Here is a 14,684-nt window from a genome sequence, read left to right as displayed (position 1 = left end):
CCCCCCGCCGCCGCCGCCGCCGCCGCCGACCCCCGCCCCTGCCCGGCAGCGCCGCGGCTGCTACACCGGGTAGGTTTCCAGTCACTATGGCGGCCGCTGCGCTGGAGGTAAGAGAGGGAGCCGAGCTCCGGCGTGCCCCGTGCCCGCGCGGCCGGCACCGCTAGGCCGGGGGGGCGGCCGCGCCGCGCCGGGGCTGAGCCTCACCCGGTTTGTTTTCGGCTCTGCAGGTCGGAGGAAAGTTTCCGTGGCCGGCGGCTGCCTGAGAGGGAGAGCTACCGAGCGGGCGGCGTCCGGGCCGGGCCTGCAGGCCTCTCCCGCCGCGGCAGGGCCGGCGGAGCGCCGCTCGGCGGGGGCCGCGCACCGGCCCCTCATGCGCAGCCACCTGCGGCGGCGCTGAGCGGAGCGGAGCGGAGGGGAGGCCGCCTCGCGCGGCGCGCCGCTGCCCGCGCCCCCCGGCGGGGGCGCTCCCGGCCGGGACTTCCTGGAGCGGCCCCCGCGCGCCTCCCGCCGCCCGGAGACCCGCCGCCGAGAGACGCTTCCCCCGCCTCTGCCAGCCGGAGCCGTCGCAGGCAGCGCCTGGGAGCAACCTGTCAGCCTCCCTCGCGGGTCCGCGGAGGACCGTTCCCACGCTCGAGTCGGCCCCGCGAGGGGAGCTGCGCGCCCTCTCCTCATGCCGCACCACGCTCCTCGTGTGAGAGCCTGCCCGGGGCTCTAGACCCGCTCGGCTTTCTCTGGCGTAGGGGAGGTAAAACACCGTAGCTCTCCTGCTCTCGTGGCCCCATCCTAAATCGAGGACCACCTCTTTCGCTTCGTTTTAAAATACGAAGATGCTGAAGTGTGGATTGCTATGTGAAACAACTAGAGCCTTGTTGTGGAGTGAGGGCTTCCTTTTCACCTTCCAGCTCCTGATCTGTGCGCTCTGAGGGAGGACGCTAACCCTTCTCCCCGTTCCCCCTTCCCTAAGCCTTTCCTTGCTTCCATGTTGCATAGGTCAGAATTTTGGTCAATACTGTTTACGGAAGGGGCAAAAAAAAGAAGGCAGTTAAGATCCCAAACAAAAGTATTTGTATGACTCATCTAGTTGGATTTAAGACATCCTATCCGTCTTTCAAGGAGCTTTTACTTCTCTTTGAAGGCATCAGATGCTTTTTCCTATTCTTCCTGAGGAGGATGGATTGAAAACTGTACACTTTAGATTTTTTCTGGGCCACTGTTATTATTAAAAGACATAATGGGGCTTTTTCACTGGATTTTTGCCAGAATTCATTTACACACTGAAACAATGAGTTAGGCCTCGTCTATAAAATAATGTTTGTCCTGCTTTAATGTAAAGTTGCTGTGGAGGTTTGGGTTAAAAATTGTGGAGGACAGTCTGCATCAGAAGAGGTTCTCTTCATCTCTGGTTGGTGTGGCAACCCCAATCTGTCCTCGATGCCTTCAGCATTGGCCATCTTCACTTGCCGCCCGAACTCTCATCCATTTCAGGAGCGTCATGTTTACCTGGACGAGCCTGTCAAGATTGGCCGCTCAGTGGCTCGCTGCCGGCCAGCTCAGAATAATGCAACTTTTGACTGTAAGGTGTTGTCCAGGAACCATGCTCTTGTCTGGTTTGACCACAAGACAGGCAAGGTAAGATGTTTTGTCTTCTTCAATTAAAAATAATGAACTTCACATTTTTAACAAGATTGCAGATCGCTTTGGTTTCCCTGTAGTAAATATGGTTGCATGTGGAAGAGATGAGACTTGTGTTATAGTTGAAATGATTAATTCTCAGCAGGTAAGTTGATAATTTGTATTAAGCTTTAAATATTACTTAACCTAAAATAACAGTCAAAGGAGGTGGTAAGTGTTGAAAAATTTGCATTCCTGTTCATTGCTTTAAGGATGCGTTTTTTTTTTTTGAGGTGAGTGATCCCACATTTGAAAGCTTAGGCTTATATGAATAAAATCGTGTATAGTATTTTTTAAATGCTGGGAAATTACTATTTTATCTGAGCATGTGAATAAATCTCATTGTGAGCGGTCAAAAAGCCAAATAATAAAAAAAAAACTACTGATTTTCTTTGTGGTATTCTTCTTACTGGCCTTATTGAAATTTTAGAACAAGAATTCTGTTATTTGGGTATGAAAATGGCAGCAGGAATGCAACAAATGACTTGCAAGATACTTTATTATTAACAATGAAAATGGTATTATAATATATTCTCTATTGTCTTAACCTAGCACTGTTCCTCTCAAAGGCAGTAGCTATCATATTAAGTAAAATTTAGGGACTCTGTAGTTCATATTTTGTCCGCTAGGGATTGAACTCGGACAAGTAAAGTCATTTTACTTAATGACTGTCAAGTTGATTTTACATTTCCAATGAGAAACAAACAATGTGCAGATTACAGTCAGTCAGCATTCTTTTAAATATATTGATGTTATGTACTAAAACATTATTTACTGTGAATTAAATCTGTTTTTTCCCTCCCCTGTGTGTCCTTCAATCTGTTTTTTCCCCTCCCCTTCTATGAAATGTGGTCAGTGTAGTTCTTCGTTTTTAAGAGTAATATGGTCTATAACTAATGCACTAGTAGAGTGACACAGCATAAGGAGCAGCAGAATACAGTCAAAGTTCTTAAACTTTCCAGTGTTAACTATTCTGTGTTATGCAATGCCTGGGCATGATGGGACAAGACAAACATTTAATTTCTTAAGGCTGGGTTATGGCATGACTTTCAAGTTATGTGCATTTAATTGTGCAAACTACTATTTGTATAAATGCTTCATTAAAAATGTTGTTTTGGCCGTTTATAATGTATAGGATATGCATTCTTGCTGTTAGACATTTTAGAAAACTTTAGTGTATGAAATATAGCTGTTTTCACTTTAAGATTAGTTTGTAATCCTTTGTTTGATGTGACAAACATTCTGATTTATTATACTGTTTGAAACTTAAGACATTTTGTGCATATAGCTTTTTAATTAACATTTCTCGTGATTTATAAAGATTAAGACCCTCATGTGACCTGTTATGGCTAAAAATAGGCTAGCCATATTAAACATGGTTTAATTTGACAAAGCCTTTGGTGTTGAGCAAGTGTGCTAACTCACAGAAGAGCTTAAAAAGCAGTCAGCTGTTTGTTGTTGTTCTGTTCTTAAGTTTCAGTTTTTTTAATACAGACCAAACAAGTGTTATACCTATTTATTTTATCTAGGTGATCTAAATTAGCAGCTTGGTAGTAGTAAATAAGACAGTGGCATGTGATAGCTTTGGGGGTTCTATCTTGTGAGAAGTTAGTGGAAGCCATTAAAAATTGCCTAGATGCTTATCTAGGTCAGTGGCTATAGCTATCAAGTAGAGAGTGGGTTTTGGTGGATGCATAGGAATGTGTTACTGTAAATCTTAAATGTTAGATGTTGTAGTACTGCAAAAGCTTTAAGGCATTGGTGTTAGTGTGGAGGAGTTTGGACTGTATATCTGATTCTTGGCAATACAGCCAGGTTTTGGCGATCTGTTTGAGTATCTGTGAGTGATAAATGCTGAAGAGAGAGTGAGAACTAGAGAAGAGGGGAAAATGTATTGTTGGAGGTGGTAGATATAAAATGCTGTTGGGAAAAGGCAGAGATGCATTGGTGTATATATAGTCTTAATCTTATTCTTGAATCATAAAAATATTTTTAAAATATTTTATGTTTTCAAAGTGCAAACAAAAATCTGTGAAATTATGCCAAGAACATCTGCATGCAGGAAAGCATATTGTTTACAGAACTTTAGATAAGCACGTCTCATTTAGGAATATATCGTTATGATATATCAATGATCTATATTTAAACCTGCATAATTTTTTTGCCGCAGTATTTGTAAGCATTTCTCAGAAACATATATATAAAACTTCATCAGTTCTGCTCTTTATAGAATATAAAAGACCTTGAAAGGTTAATTTAGTAACAGAGAGAAACCTTCAGGTAATTGAAGAGTTCACGAATGATTTAAGGGTAAGTTTCACAACTTACCCTATGCTATGGACTTTGGTGGTACTGTTTATTGACATTGACAGTCACTCTGTCCAGGTGCTATGCGGCCTCCTGAGCTGTTTTTCAGTTATACTGCAAGTTTTGGTGCCTCTGATTAGGATTGGAGTCCCGTTCCTCCAGTTAATCATGTGAATGATCCTGTTTACTACACGGTCCATAAAAATTGTATCAGCATAATCAGAAAATGAAGAGAGGGAGCATTGGCTAGGGAACTATTACAAATTATGTGAGGGAGAGGTAGGCTTAACTTAAGAAAATTGTATAAATAGACTGAGTTGAAGATGACATGTTACTTGTGGTTGAAAGAGTGAAGGTTTGCTTTGTATAAAAGCACTTTAACAGTGCATGGCAAAAGCTACCTGTCCAAAGTAGCTAATGTCTACATAACACCAGCATTACTAACAACAAATGAGGATTAAGTCTTCGACATCAACAGTAAATAGCAGTGAAAAGCAGATACATAAAGCTGTGTTTGTCTGTAAAACGTTTTCTAATGTAATGAGTAAACCTGTAAATGTGTATGCTAAAGTACAAAGTGGAGGGGAATACTTGTTTTCAGGCTTTTCTGTGCTCAATTTTTTTAATAGAAGAACAGTGCAATCTCTCCTTTTATTTGTGGATATTTCACGCAGGATTTTGTGTCGAGTTTTTTTTTGAGTAATTGCAAATTAATTTTTTTAAGGATGTCTGAAAAAGTGACTCACTAGATATGTAGGAAGTGGATGTTGTGCTGRACATGGAGTGTTTCAGAACGTGTGAATCAAATCAAAAGAAAGCGTGCTACACTTAAGAAAAATCTAAATGATATTCTCTCATTGCATATCAGCAAAAACACTTTAAAAACTGCTTAGCTGAAATAGTCCTAAATTTGAACTTTTTTTTATAAGTAAAATGAAAACCTTTGAGAATTTGCATGTGATTTCTCCCAGGCTGAAATGCTTCTGGAAGTTGCTAGTAGAAGCCTGAGGTTCCTAGTAGATACTTGGGCTTTCAAAAACGAAATTCTCTGAACTATTCAGTGCCTTAGGTAGATTACCTTTATAAATACCTATTATAAAGAATCCATCACCACAGTTTACCAAAAGCACTGAGTAATAAATGTGAGAAATAAAATATTGTCTTATCCCAAAAGGACTACAAATGACTTGTAATTTTTAGTGACTGAAAAAGGTTTATGAGCACAAGTTTCCATGTTAAGAGTAGTAACTAATATTACTATTCCTATTTAATACAATGTGGAAATTAACTGAGTTGAAACTCATGTTTAGGAGTTATCTAGGGTACTAAAGTTCCAGAAAGAACCATGTGAAAGTTTAGACTCTAATCAGTAGATTGAAAGCTAAATAGTCAACATGATAGGAGGTGAAATTTAGTGAAGCTGTGCTTGAGGACTTCCAGCCTTAAATATGTAGGATAAAATTATTAAACGATTYTTTGTAGTCACTGCATGACTCCCCCTATGGGGAACATCCCTGATGACTGGAGAAAGACTTCTACACCTGATTTCAGAAAAGACCAAAAGGTCAACCCAGGGAGCTGGAACAGCGTCACTTTTGTCCCTGGGAAAACCATAGAATTGGTTGTCTTGGAACATGTTTATGGGCACACGAATGAGAAGTGATTGGTGACAATCAGCATCCATTTATTGGGGCAAATCATGTCTGGCTAACTTGATTGTCTTCTGTGATAAATAGATTCGTGGACAAAGGGAGAGAGCAGTAGAAGTCATTTACCTTATCCTTAGAAGGGCTTTTGACAATGTCTCCCACAGTGTTCTTCTATCAAATTAAGATACTATGATCTGGATGGACAGAAGACCGCTAGACTGATAAAAGGACCTAGTTGGATGATCAGGCTCAGAGGGTAGTAGTTAATAGTTGTACTCTACCTGGGTACTGGTAACAAGAGGAGTATCAGCAAAGTCTATCCTGCATCTGTCCTGCTTAACATCTTTATCCATGACCTGGAGGGGGCAATGCACTTTAAAGTTTGAAGATAACACCAAGTCCAGGGGGAAGGAAGCAAGACCAGTTGAAATGCTCAGGGACAGGGCTGCCACCCAGAAGGACCTAGACATGCTGGAGGAGTGGACTGATAGGAACCTCATGAAATTTAACAAGGACAAATACGAAGTTTTGCCCCTGGGAAGGTGCAAGACCCTTGCAGCTCTACATGCCGGGGGCTAACCAGCTGGGGAGCAGCTCTACTGAAAAGGATTTGGAGAGGAGGGTCCTCACAGACAGCAAGCTGAACAGTAGGCAACAGTGTGCTGTGGCAGCAAAGGCAGTCAAGGGCATCTCAGGCTGTATTAACAGGAGCCCAGCCAGTAGACCAAAGGAAGTGATTGTCTCAATACTTATAAGAGTATTAAGACCTATACTCAATACTTACAAGACCATGTCTATGATACTGCATCAAGTTTTGGGCCCCCAATATGAGAGAAAACTTTAATAAACTGGAGTTGAAAGATTAGGTGCCCCCCCCTTTTTTTTTAATTCAATTTTTATTATACAAGGGATTAAAGAATATTGACCCCAGAAGAAAACAAATAAAAAAAATTTATAAAAAGCACGTTATTTGTATAACGTTACACAAGATGTTGTGTAGAGGCCAAGAATCTGACAAGGTTCAAGAAGTGCAGGACACCTTTTCTGGATATCCTATTTGTTCAGAAGTGTTAGAGTAAATACTACAAAGTTTAGTGGCATATGGAAAAGCAGTATTTGGAGCCACAGGAGATTTCCATGTGAGATTATTCCTGGTGCTTCCTATACAGACTCCAGTATGGTAATTGGGTTGTTTCTGGCTGCTATAAGGGATGTTTCATTAGTCATGTATCAGTAGCATTTCTTTAAATGATAGCATTTCTGATGTTTTCTTTCTTATACTACTTAGTTTTCTGTTGTGTTATCTTTGGAAACTCAACAAATGTTTAATTTTTCAGTACTATCAGTGTTGCTCCATGCTTACTGTCAGCAATGTCTGTTGAGGAGACACTTTATCTTCCAAACATTGAATGTTTATTCCTAGTGGCCTAGGAGACTGTGACCTGGGATCTGCTTTAATGCACTGAGGTGAAATTTCAGTGCTTAGATGCTTTCGGTTAGAGGGTGAGATCAGCCAGCTTTTAAATATATCTATTAATAATTTTATGTAAGTGCCTCTCACCCTAAATGAACTACCCAATTTTAAGTTAATATGATCATAAGAGTAAAATTGAGGGAAGTCCTCTGTTTTGACAAACTTCACTACAGTATTTCTTTTAGAACACAGAGTAGAGGGGTTGCTGCCATTTATAGTTAGAGGTAAGTTGTTGCTGAGAAGGATTTCCCTGCAGAGATGGCATCCAGAGCCACTGCTGCAGAGCTAATACTGTAATTCTTGGAGCTGATCCATTGCAGTCATGATGCATCTATCCTGAGCCAGGAACACCAACACATTGATTAGGTTCTAAAAACAAAAATCCCTTCTGTATTTGAAATGAATTTTTATAAACCTCAAATGAAATCATGTTACTTACCAGTAAGGAAGGCCAGTGAATGTGTTTTCCTTAAGTCTCTAATGGGATGGTTTGGGTTTGCTCTTGTTCCCAAGAGAGGTTTGTTCCTCTCATGCACTTTCATTATATGAGATCTCCTTGACTTTTTTTGTGAAAAGCTGTCACACATTTTTAGCAATCCTTTGATGTTTAGCAGGTGGATTTGCATTAGACTGGAGAAATGCTTTTGATTTGTCTTTGCCTGCTTTTTTTAACTGAATTTGTGCAGTAATGGTTACTCTGTTATCTAAACATAGTAATTGAAATTATGCATCTTTTAGTGGACCAGATAGGTTAGAAATGTTTAACTATGTCAATGTGAAAGCATTGTTCTACTTTTGATTAAAATCTGAGTTAGCTAAAACTCTGCAAAATGTGTAGACAAGTGCTTCGGCTCATTTGTTACATTTTTTTTATTTGTCATTTCTTCTAATGAATAACTTAAAGTGAAAATATTTAACTTCATTGTTTATGGATCAAGCTGGCAAGTGAAAGGGAGTGAAAAATGCTGTTTCCATACCTAAATCTAGCAATTTTACAGGCTATTGCTTCTCAGTTACAGGATTACTTTGTCTTTTTTTGTCACTATTTTTTTTTGAGTCATATTAATAATTGCTTCCTGTTGATGTTGCTCACTTGCTGAGGATTTGGATCTGACTTTAAATCTTGCTGTGCCATTGTATTAATGTTCCCAGCTATCTGCTTGTCTGTCTTTCCAGAAACATTTCTGCTTGTAGCAGAATTGATAGAAGGCTTGTTGGTATTATGTCACATATTTTGTCAAAGGTAGATGAGTGTTTGTTCAGTCTGTTTTGGGAGTGGGAACCTCAGGCAGAGAGGTGGAGTAGACTGTACCGTCTTGAGCTCCTGCAAGAAGACCTGTCTGCCAGAGACCCAGAACAGCTTTCTTTGTGAAATGGAAAATGATTTTGCTGGACCCAGACATTTAATCAGATACAAGTTTTGTTGTGGTGCAGCAGACAAACATGTTTGCAGCTGAGGAACTTTGTAGGTTACAGAAGTAAAACAGTGCAAAAATCATTTTTAAAAATGGAAGAATTAATGAATAGATAAGCTCCATCAAAAATACATGTAGAATATTTAGCAAATACATATAGAATAGTGAGAAGTTGTAACTACGTGCGAAAATCCTGATAGTACTGTGCTACTGTTCAAATGAAGTTGTTTTCAACTGGAACATCTTGTTCAGTTTTGGTTTTCACATGATAATTCAAACATGATGAAAGTTTAGCTACAGAAAGATCTTCATGCAGCAAACATGCAATAATCTGAGATATAGAGACTCTAGATAACTGACAAATGACCTTTTGTTCATGTGTTAAGAGACTACTGAAAATAACTAATGGTAAGGACAAGTTATTAACAATGTATATACTCATACTTGCAATTTAATGTCTGTTCCATAAAAACAAAGTAATGCAAAAGCTTAAAGAGATGTAGAAATCCTGGATGCTTGTAACTGTGTATTGGTAATAACTATTTTAAAAGATGGAATAGAAATGGTTATATTTCAAATCACAGAAAAAAACCTCTTTAATATGCCAAATGTATCTTTCTATTGTACGTTCTTTGGAAAGGATTTTGTAGTGGCTGCTGCTATTTGCATATGCCTTTGGTCTTGTGTGATAAGACAGTGCTTGTGTTCTGTTTAGATACTTTTTCAGAATTGTTTCTTTTCTGGATGTTGAGAAAGAATAAGTTTATGCTTAGATTTCTCAAWACTTTAATCTCTGTGTTGATGCAACTTCATTAATGTTCTGTAAGAGTGTATGTGTTTAAATCTTCATATTGTTAATATTATGTCTGGAGGGGAAAAAAATTTTGGTATCTGGTTGGAAAAGAATCCATTGTGCAGACAAACTATTCTTAACGTCTCTAATTTTGATAGGTAATTGCAACTTCTGGTTATTTTCTTACTACCATTACAGGGGCTCCTCTTGCTAAATATGAAAGGGTTTTAAGGATATGTGATATTAATGGGTATAATTTCTTTATTTCTGTGAATTCCAGACCTGTAAGCCATTACATGTAGTTAGGATGTTATCTATTTCTATGGAAGTTGCAGTATTATAACAAGGACACCCAAACTCCAAGGTACGGATATATTGTCATGGAATAAATTAGATTAGAAGGAACCTCTAGTGGCCAGCTAGTCCAATCCCCTGCTTAAGCAGACCTGACTAGATTAGGTTGCTCGTGGCTTTGTCCACTCTTGTCATAGAGCTTGGGATAGAAGTTTGGAGATGGAGTTAATTCTTACCAGCAAAATACACCTCGGAGGACGGGGCCATGTTTGCATGGTAGACTAGCTTGCATTGCTATTGCCTTAGTTATGTGTTMCGAGGATCTGGAGCTTTCAGCATTTTTTTTTTTGCATGCACAGGCACACGCGCTTTAGTGTTATGAAATATCTAGAGTACTTTTTATATAGTGTAACTTAAAATTTGCACCTAAATGTATCAACTAGAAATTCTCTTAAAATTTACTTGAAGGAAAACAAGCACTAAATGAAATACATGATAATTTAGTTCCAGCGGACTGGAAATAATACAACACTTTCACTTAGTTCTCAACCACTACTTCCTTTTTAAAAACTCAAAGGGGAAATTGATCTTCTTGTTTTGTTTAAATCTTCCTCTTCATTTGAGAGCTTTTCCTAGATTGCATATTCTTGAGCTTGTGAGAAAAAACTGAGGGTATATATCTTAGGGCATATCTGTTTTTACATTCTGTGTGGCTAGTTGACATTAAAGCTACAGTTTTGCTGTTCGAGCAAAGTATCTGGTAGGTATATAAATATTGTTTGTGTCTGTAGCCCAATAATTTGGTATATGGATGGAGCTGTCTATATGATTAAAGGAAGAACTGATAGACTCTTATTATATTAATAGTATGTGTTACTTAGAGACTTAAATGATACTCTCTGTGTATTTGAATGTACTTTCCCTGTGGGTTCATCCAATTTTTTAGCCAAATTTTGCATTTGACTGATTACAAAGTTAAAAGTGTCGGTGTTGTGTTTTGGCTATATTTTAACTTTCAAGTAAACAGTAGGGAAAATGGTGCTTTTTGTATGTGAACAAATACATTATATTGACATTCATTGATAACTTTCTCTCAAAAATTGATTTCTGTCTAGGGACTCGTGTGTATGTACATAAGCTGCACTGGCTTTGGTAGAGGAGGGAGGTTATTACATGCATCCTGTTGTAGAATATTGCCCTCCCCCCCTCCCCCCCCAAAACCAGTAAATTTAATGCATATCTACATTTTTAGCTGCAGGTTACCTTGATCTGACCTCCCATTCCAGAAATGGGCTTGATGGGGGTTAGTTTTGGTGAAGAACTGCACTAAAGCAGCTGTCCTGCTTTCTCTGAGCTGCTCTGGGGATCCAGATTGCATTCCTATGGGCTCTCAGGATGGCCTGGTTCTGGATTTTTGCCTTCTGCATTGCATGATGCAAACATGCCTGCAGTGTTTTTTTTTCTTTTCTTTTCTTTTTTTTTTTTTTTAATAAATAAATACCTGCTTATGTGCAGGTAAGTGGATTTTTGGTCTCCCTCAGTAAATCAAACAAATGTCTCTTCCTGCACAGCGTAGCTTTGTTTTTGAACCTTCTCAGGGTAGATTTTGCTGAATGAGTTTTAGTTGATGACTTAAGTTTTGACTTAAGAATTGATATATTTGCTGTGTTAGCATCTCTTTTGACTGAAAGACTCCTACAATTTCTGGCCTCTTCAGGCAATATAAGAGTTCTTAGTGCTGATCAAGGTTCTCTGGCTTAACAAGTGACTTCATGCAACAGTAGCTGTCTACATGGGAATGAGTGTGTCCCTGGGGGAGTACAGAGGACTTTGGTTCAGCCTGTAGAGGAAAGCAGAGAATGCCTGCGCAGGTAGTTATTGTGTAGCTGCACCCAAAGTTGGTGATTACAATTAGTAACATGACAGCATAACCTTTAAAGGGGCAATAGGGTTAGCTTTTCAGAAAGAGAACAAAATACTAAATGCTGTTCTGGTGGGAAATCATATTTGAGTAAAGGAGAATTTAAGTATTTTTTCATTCCTGAATCTATTTTCATTTCAATTTTAATCGTTTATATTGATAAAATTTAGGATGAAAATACTGTTTTGCTAATGAGATTAGAACCTGTATTTTGATTGTCTTTAGTCGTGTATGTTTCTCACTTGTGAATTAATGCCTCCTCTTTTGTCATGCTTTYTATCTTGATACAGCTACATTGCTGTGAAGACRGGAGCTTGTGTGTCATAAGAGRTCTGATACTTTAAAAAATGTAGGGKTTTTTTTGTTGTTGTTCACTGATCTAATCTTTCACATTAACCRTAAGTAGGGCTCATCTTACAGTCTGGATCTTGGTACTAGAGATTATTTTTCAATAGCGCCATTAGATCTTCACAGTCCWTTTTAAAAGAAGAAACAAAAACAAAAAAAGAAAACCCAAATAATAGTCTTATAGTATTTACATAGAGATCAGTGGTAGAATGATGAAATGTCTGTAAAAAGAAAAATCACATTGTTTTAATGAGACTGAGAAATAAATAATTGAATAGTAATTCACTAGTGAATACAATGAATAATTGAATAATTAATATTCTGTCTTAAAGAGGAAAATGTAGAAATGAGAGGAATTACCTTTTGTTTTCTTAAGTTCTAATGGTTGAGTCAATTTTAGAATGAGAATTTGTGGTTATATATGGTCCGATTTTTTTTTTTATCTTACAACTTGAATATTACATTATATAGGTGCAGCAAACTTGCATTTTTATTTTAAAACTGATTAATGGATATGAGGGTGGAAAGTGACTAAAGCAAAAAAGGCAAAAAATCACTTTTGAGGAATAACCTCTTCAATCTGAAGAGAAGTTACAACTTTTGGAAAGTTCTGATTGAAGTCTAAACTAACTGCATAGTTAACAAAACATACTAGGAAAACAAAAATATTGTGGAACATAGCAAGAGGTCAAGCCTTTTACAATTTAATATTATGTAGCTATGTAATTGCTAGGAAATTTATAKAAGATCTTTGTGTATGTACTGACTCAAATACAAAAAATGGACCAGTTCAGTCTGTGCTCGTACGATTTTTAGATTGTTTATAATTCATGCTCTGCATAAAGCTAGAGATGTCCTAATGAACGTGTGAAAATCCACGATCTTCCAGGCCTTTTTTCCCCTTCATTGTTCATTGTTTTTACGGTATTCTCTTTTTGCTTCCTTGTGTTCATTCAAATGTTAGAGGAGTTATTAACAAAAGTTGGAACTGCAGTAAGAATTACAAAAAAAGTAACGGTGAGAAATTTTAGCGAAGCATCCCATTTCAGTGGGACAGCAAAACGTTAGTAATAAGGTATCACAAAATCAGATAGGTACTAGATGCACTGCGTGGACTTGTGCGTGTTGGTCCAGAGTGCAGCTTCCTTTAGTTACATTAATGAGTAGGTTGGAGAACGTGTGRTGTGTGGTTGTKTGTTTTTTTTTTTTTTTTTTTTAAAAAAAAAAAAAAATTTTTTTTTTTTTTTTTTTATACGGTAATTTTATTTTTTTTTTTTTAAAAAAGCATTTTTTTTTTTTTAAAAAATTTTTTTTTTTTTTTTTTTTTTTTTTTTTTAAGGTAATATTTCAATTTTTATTTGCTGGTTTCCAAGAGGAAAAAATGTTTATCTGCTTTGAAAAGCAAGCCTATAGAAAGAATTATATGATCTTGACTTGAAGATCTATGATAAGAATGTCTTGTATATTTATGTTATGTAATCAGAAGTGGTAAAGTCAGTTAAAGTGCAACTTGTTTTAAAATAAATTTCAGATCACCTTAAAGACCTACCTACACTTTTGAGGCACAGTAAGGACRTTATTATTAAAATAACTGATTTAATTAACACACATGCCTAATATGCTAATAGCACATTAAGCCAAACTTAAAGGTCTTAAAAACATTCTAATTTAAATGCTTGTTTATTTTGCTGAATTGTTACACAATTTTGAGTTTTAGAAAATGGACATGGATGATTGTTTGTGATAAAATACTTGGAATTTTGTTTTTGTAGACCTGCTTCTGTTAGGCTTGAGTAAAACTGTTAAAAGGGCCCAAAACAGGAAGCTTGTCAATCTTGCATCGTCCTGCAATGCTAATGAGAAATTGGATTATGAAAACTAYGGTGGAATATGGAGTGTCTGTTATTTTACAAAATTCTGTACTGCATTTCAGAGGGAAATCAGCTCATTCATTTCCAGTTATACTGTCTTACAGGACTGTCTTTAAAACTCAGAAGGTACTTTTTCAATAATGATCTATATGCTCTTCCATGCTTTCTTGCTCTTTTTCCCAAACAACTAAAACAAATGACGTAAAATAGAATCATGTCGGCTTGTTCTGCAGTGTCTGGTGAAAATATGTTTTGGAAAATGCAAGGTTGCTGAACCTATGCACTTCCCTCCCCCCTCCCCCCCCCCCCCCCGAAAATGTGAGTGATAACACTTTTTTACAACTAGATACTCCTGTCAAACCTTAGGGTAGTAGTCTAGTGACTAAATAGGAAGAGTGAAATGGAGCAAATGGTGAAAAAGAACCTGGAACTACAGCATTGGAGCAGAGTGGTCCTGGTTTCATTTATTTAGTCCTTAACTACTCACTAACTTCCCCATCAGTGGATATATGTATCTTCCTGAAAGTCCTTGTTATCTTACCTGTCACCTTTGTCATACTACTGTCCCTCTCTACAGAGAAGGAGTATGAAAGAGCGACTCCCATGAAGGAAACAACTTTTTATCTACTAAAACCGAGTCTGGCTCCATGCTGCAGCCAGTGAGTGGGCTCTGTGGGGAGTAGGAAGCGCAGCCCTGTGCGTGGTGCTGGTGCAGCCACTAAAGCTCATCCCTTCTGGTGCAGCTGAACTCAAGATTGCAGAGGTTCGGGCAGGAGGAACCGGCACTGTGCTCAGTCTCCTGGTACTATACCCTGCAGYGGTGTCCCGTCTCAGCTCAGATTCATCTTCTGTCTCAGTGGGCTCGAGGTGAATGTCACATGGTATGTGAGGCAGCCAGAGAGAAGGAACTGGGGGCACTAGAGAGACAAAAGTTGAGGAAC

General features: G+C 38.4%; 1 protein-coding gene across 9 annotated transcripts in view; it reads left to right on the top strand.

Annotated features, from left to right (window-relative positions):
* The first annotated feature begins 14 nt into the window (after positions 1 to 14).
* The window catches only part of SLMAP (sarcolemma associated protein), an 86,708-nt gene continuing 72,038 nt past the window's right edge, over positions 15 to 14,684 (top strand). For all 9 annotated transcript variants that reach the window (XM_085302326.1, XM_085302332.1, XM_085302330.1 and 6 more), the window contains exons 1-2: positions 15 to 107; positions 228 to 1,629. In XM_085302326.1, the coding sequence (XP_085158452.1) occupies positions 1,432 to 1,629 (198 nt within the window). In that variant the 5' untranslated portion in view covers positions 15 to 107; positions 228 to 1,431. The remainder of the gene's footprint in view (positions 108 to 227; positions 1,630 to 14,684) is intronic.

This window comes from Rhea americana, unplaced genomic scaffold (genome assembly GCF_003343005.1).
Source record: "Rhea americana isolate MKP2758 unplaced genomic scaffold, rheAme1 scaffold_19, whole genome shotgun sequence".
NCBI lineage: Eukaryota > Metazoa > Chordata > Aves > Rheiformes > Rheidae > Rhea > Rhea americana.
This window is presented reverse-complemented; position numbering and strand designations above follow the sequence as displayed.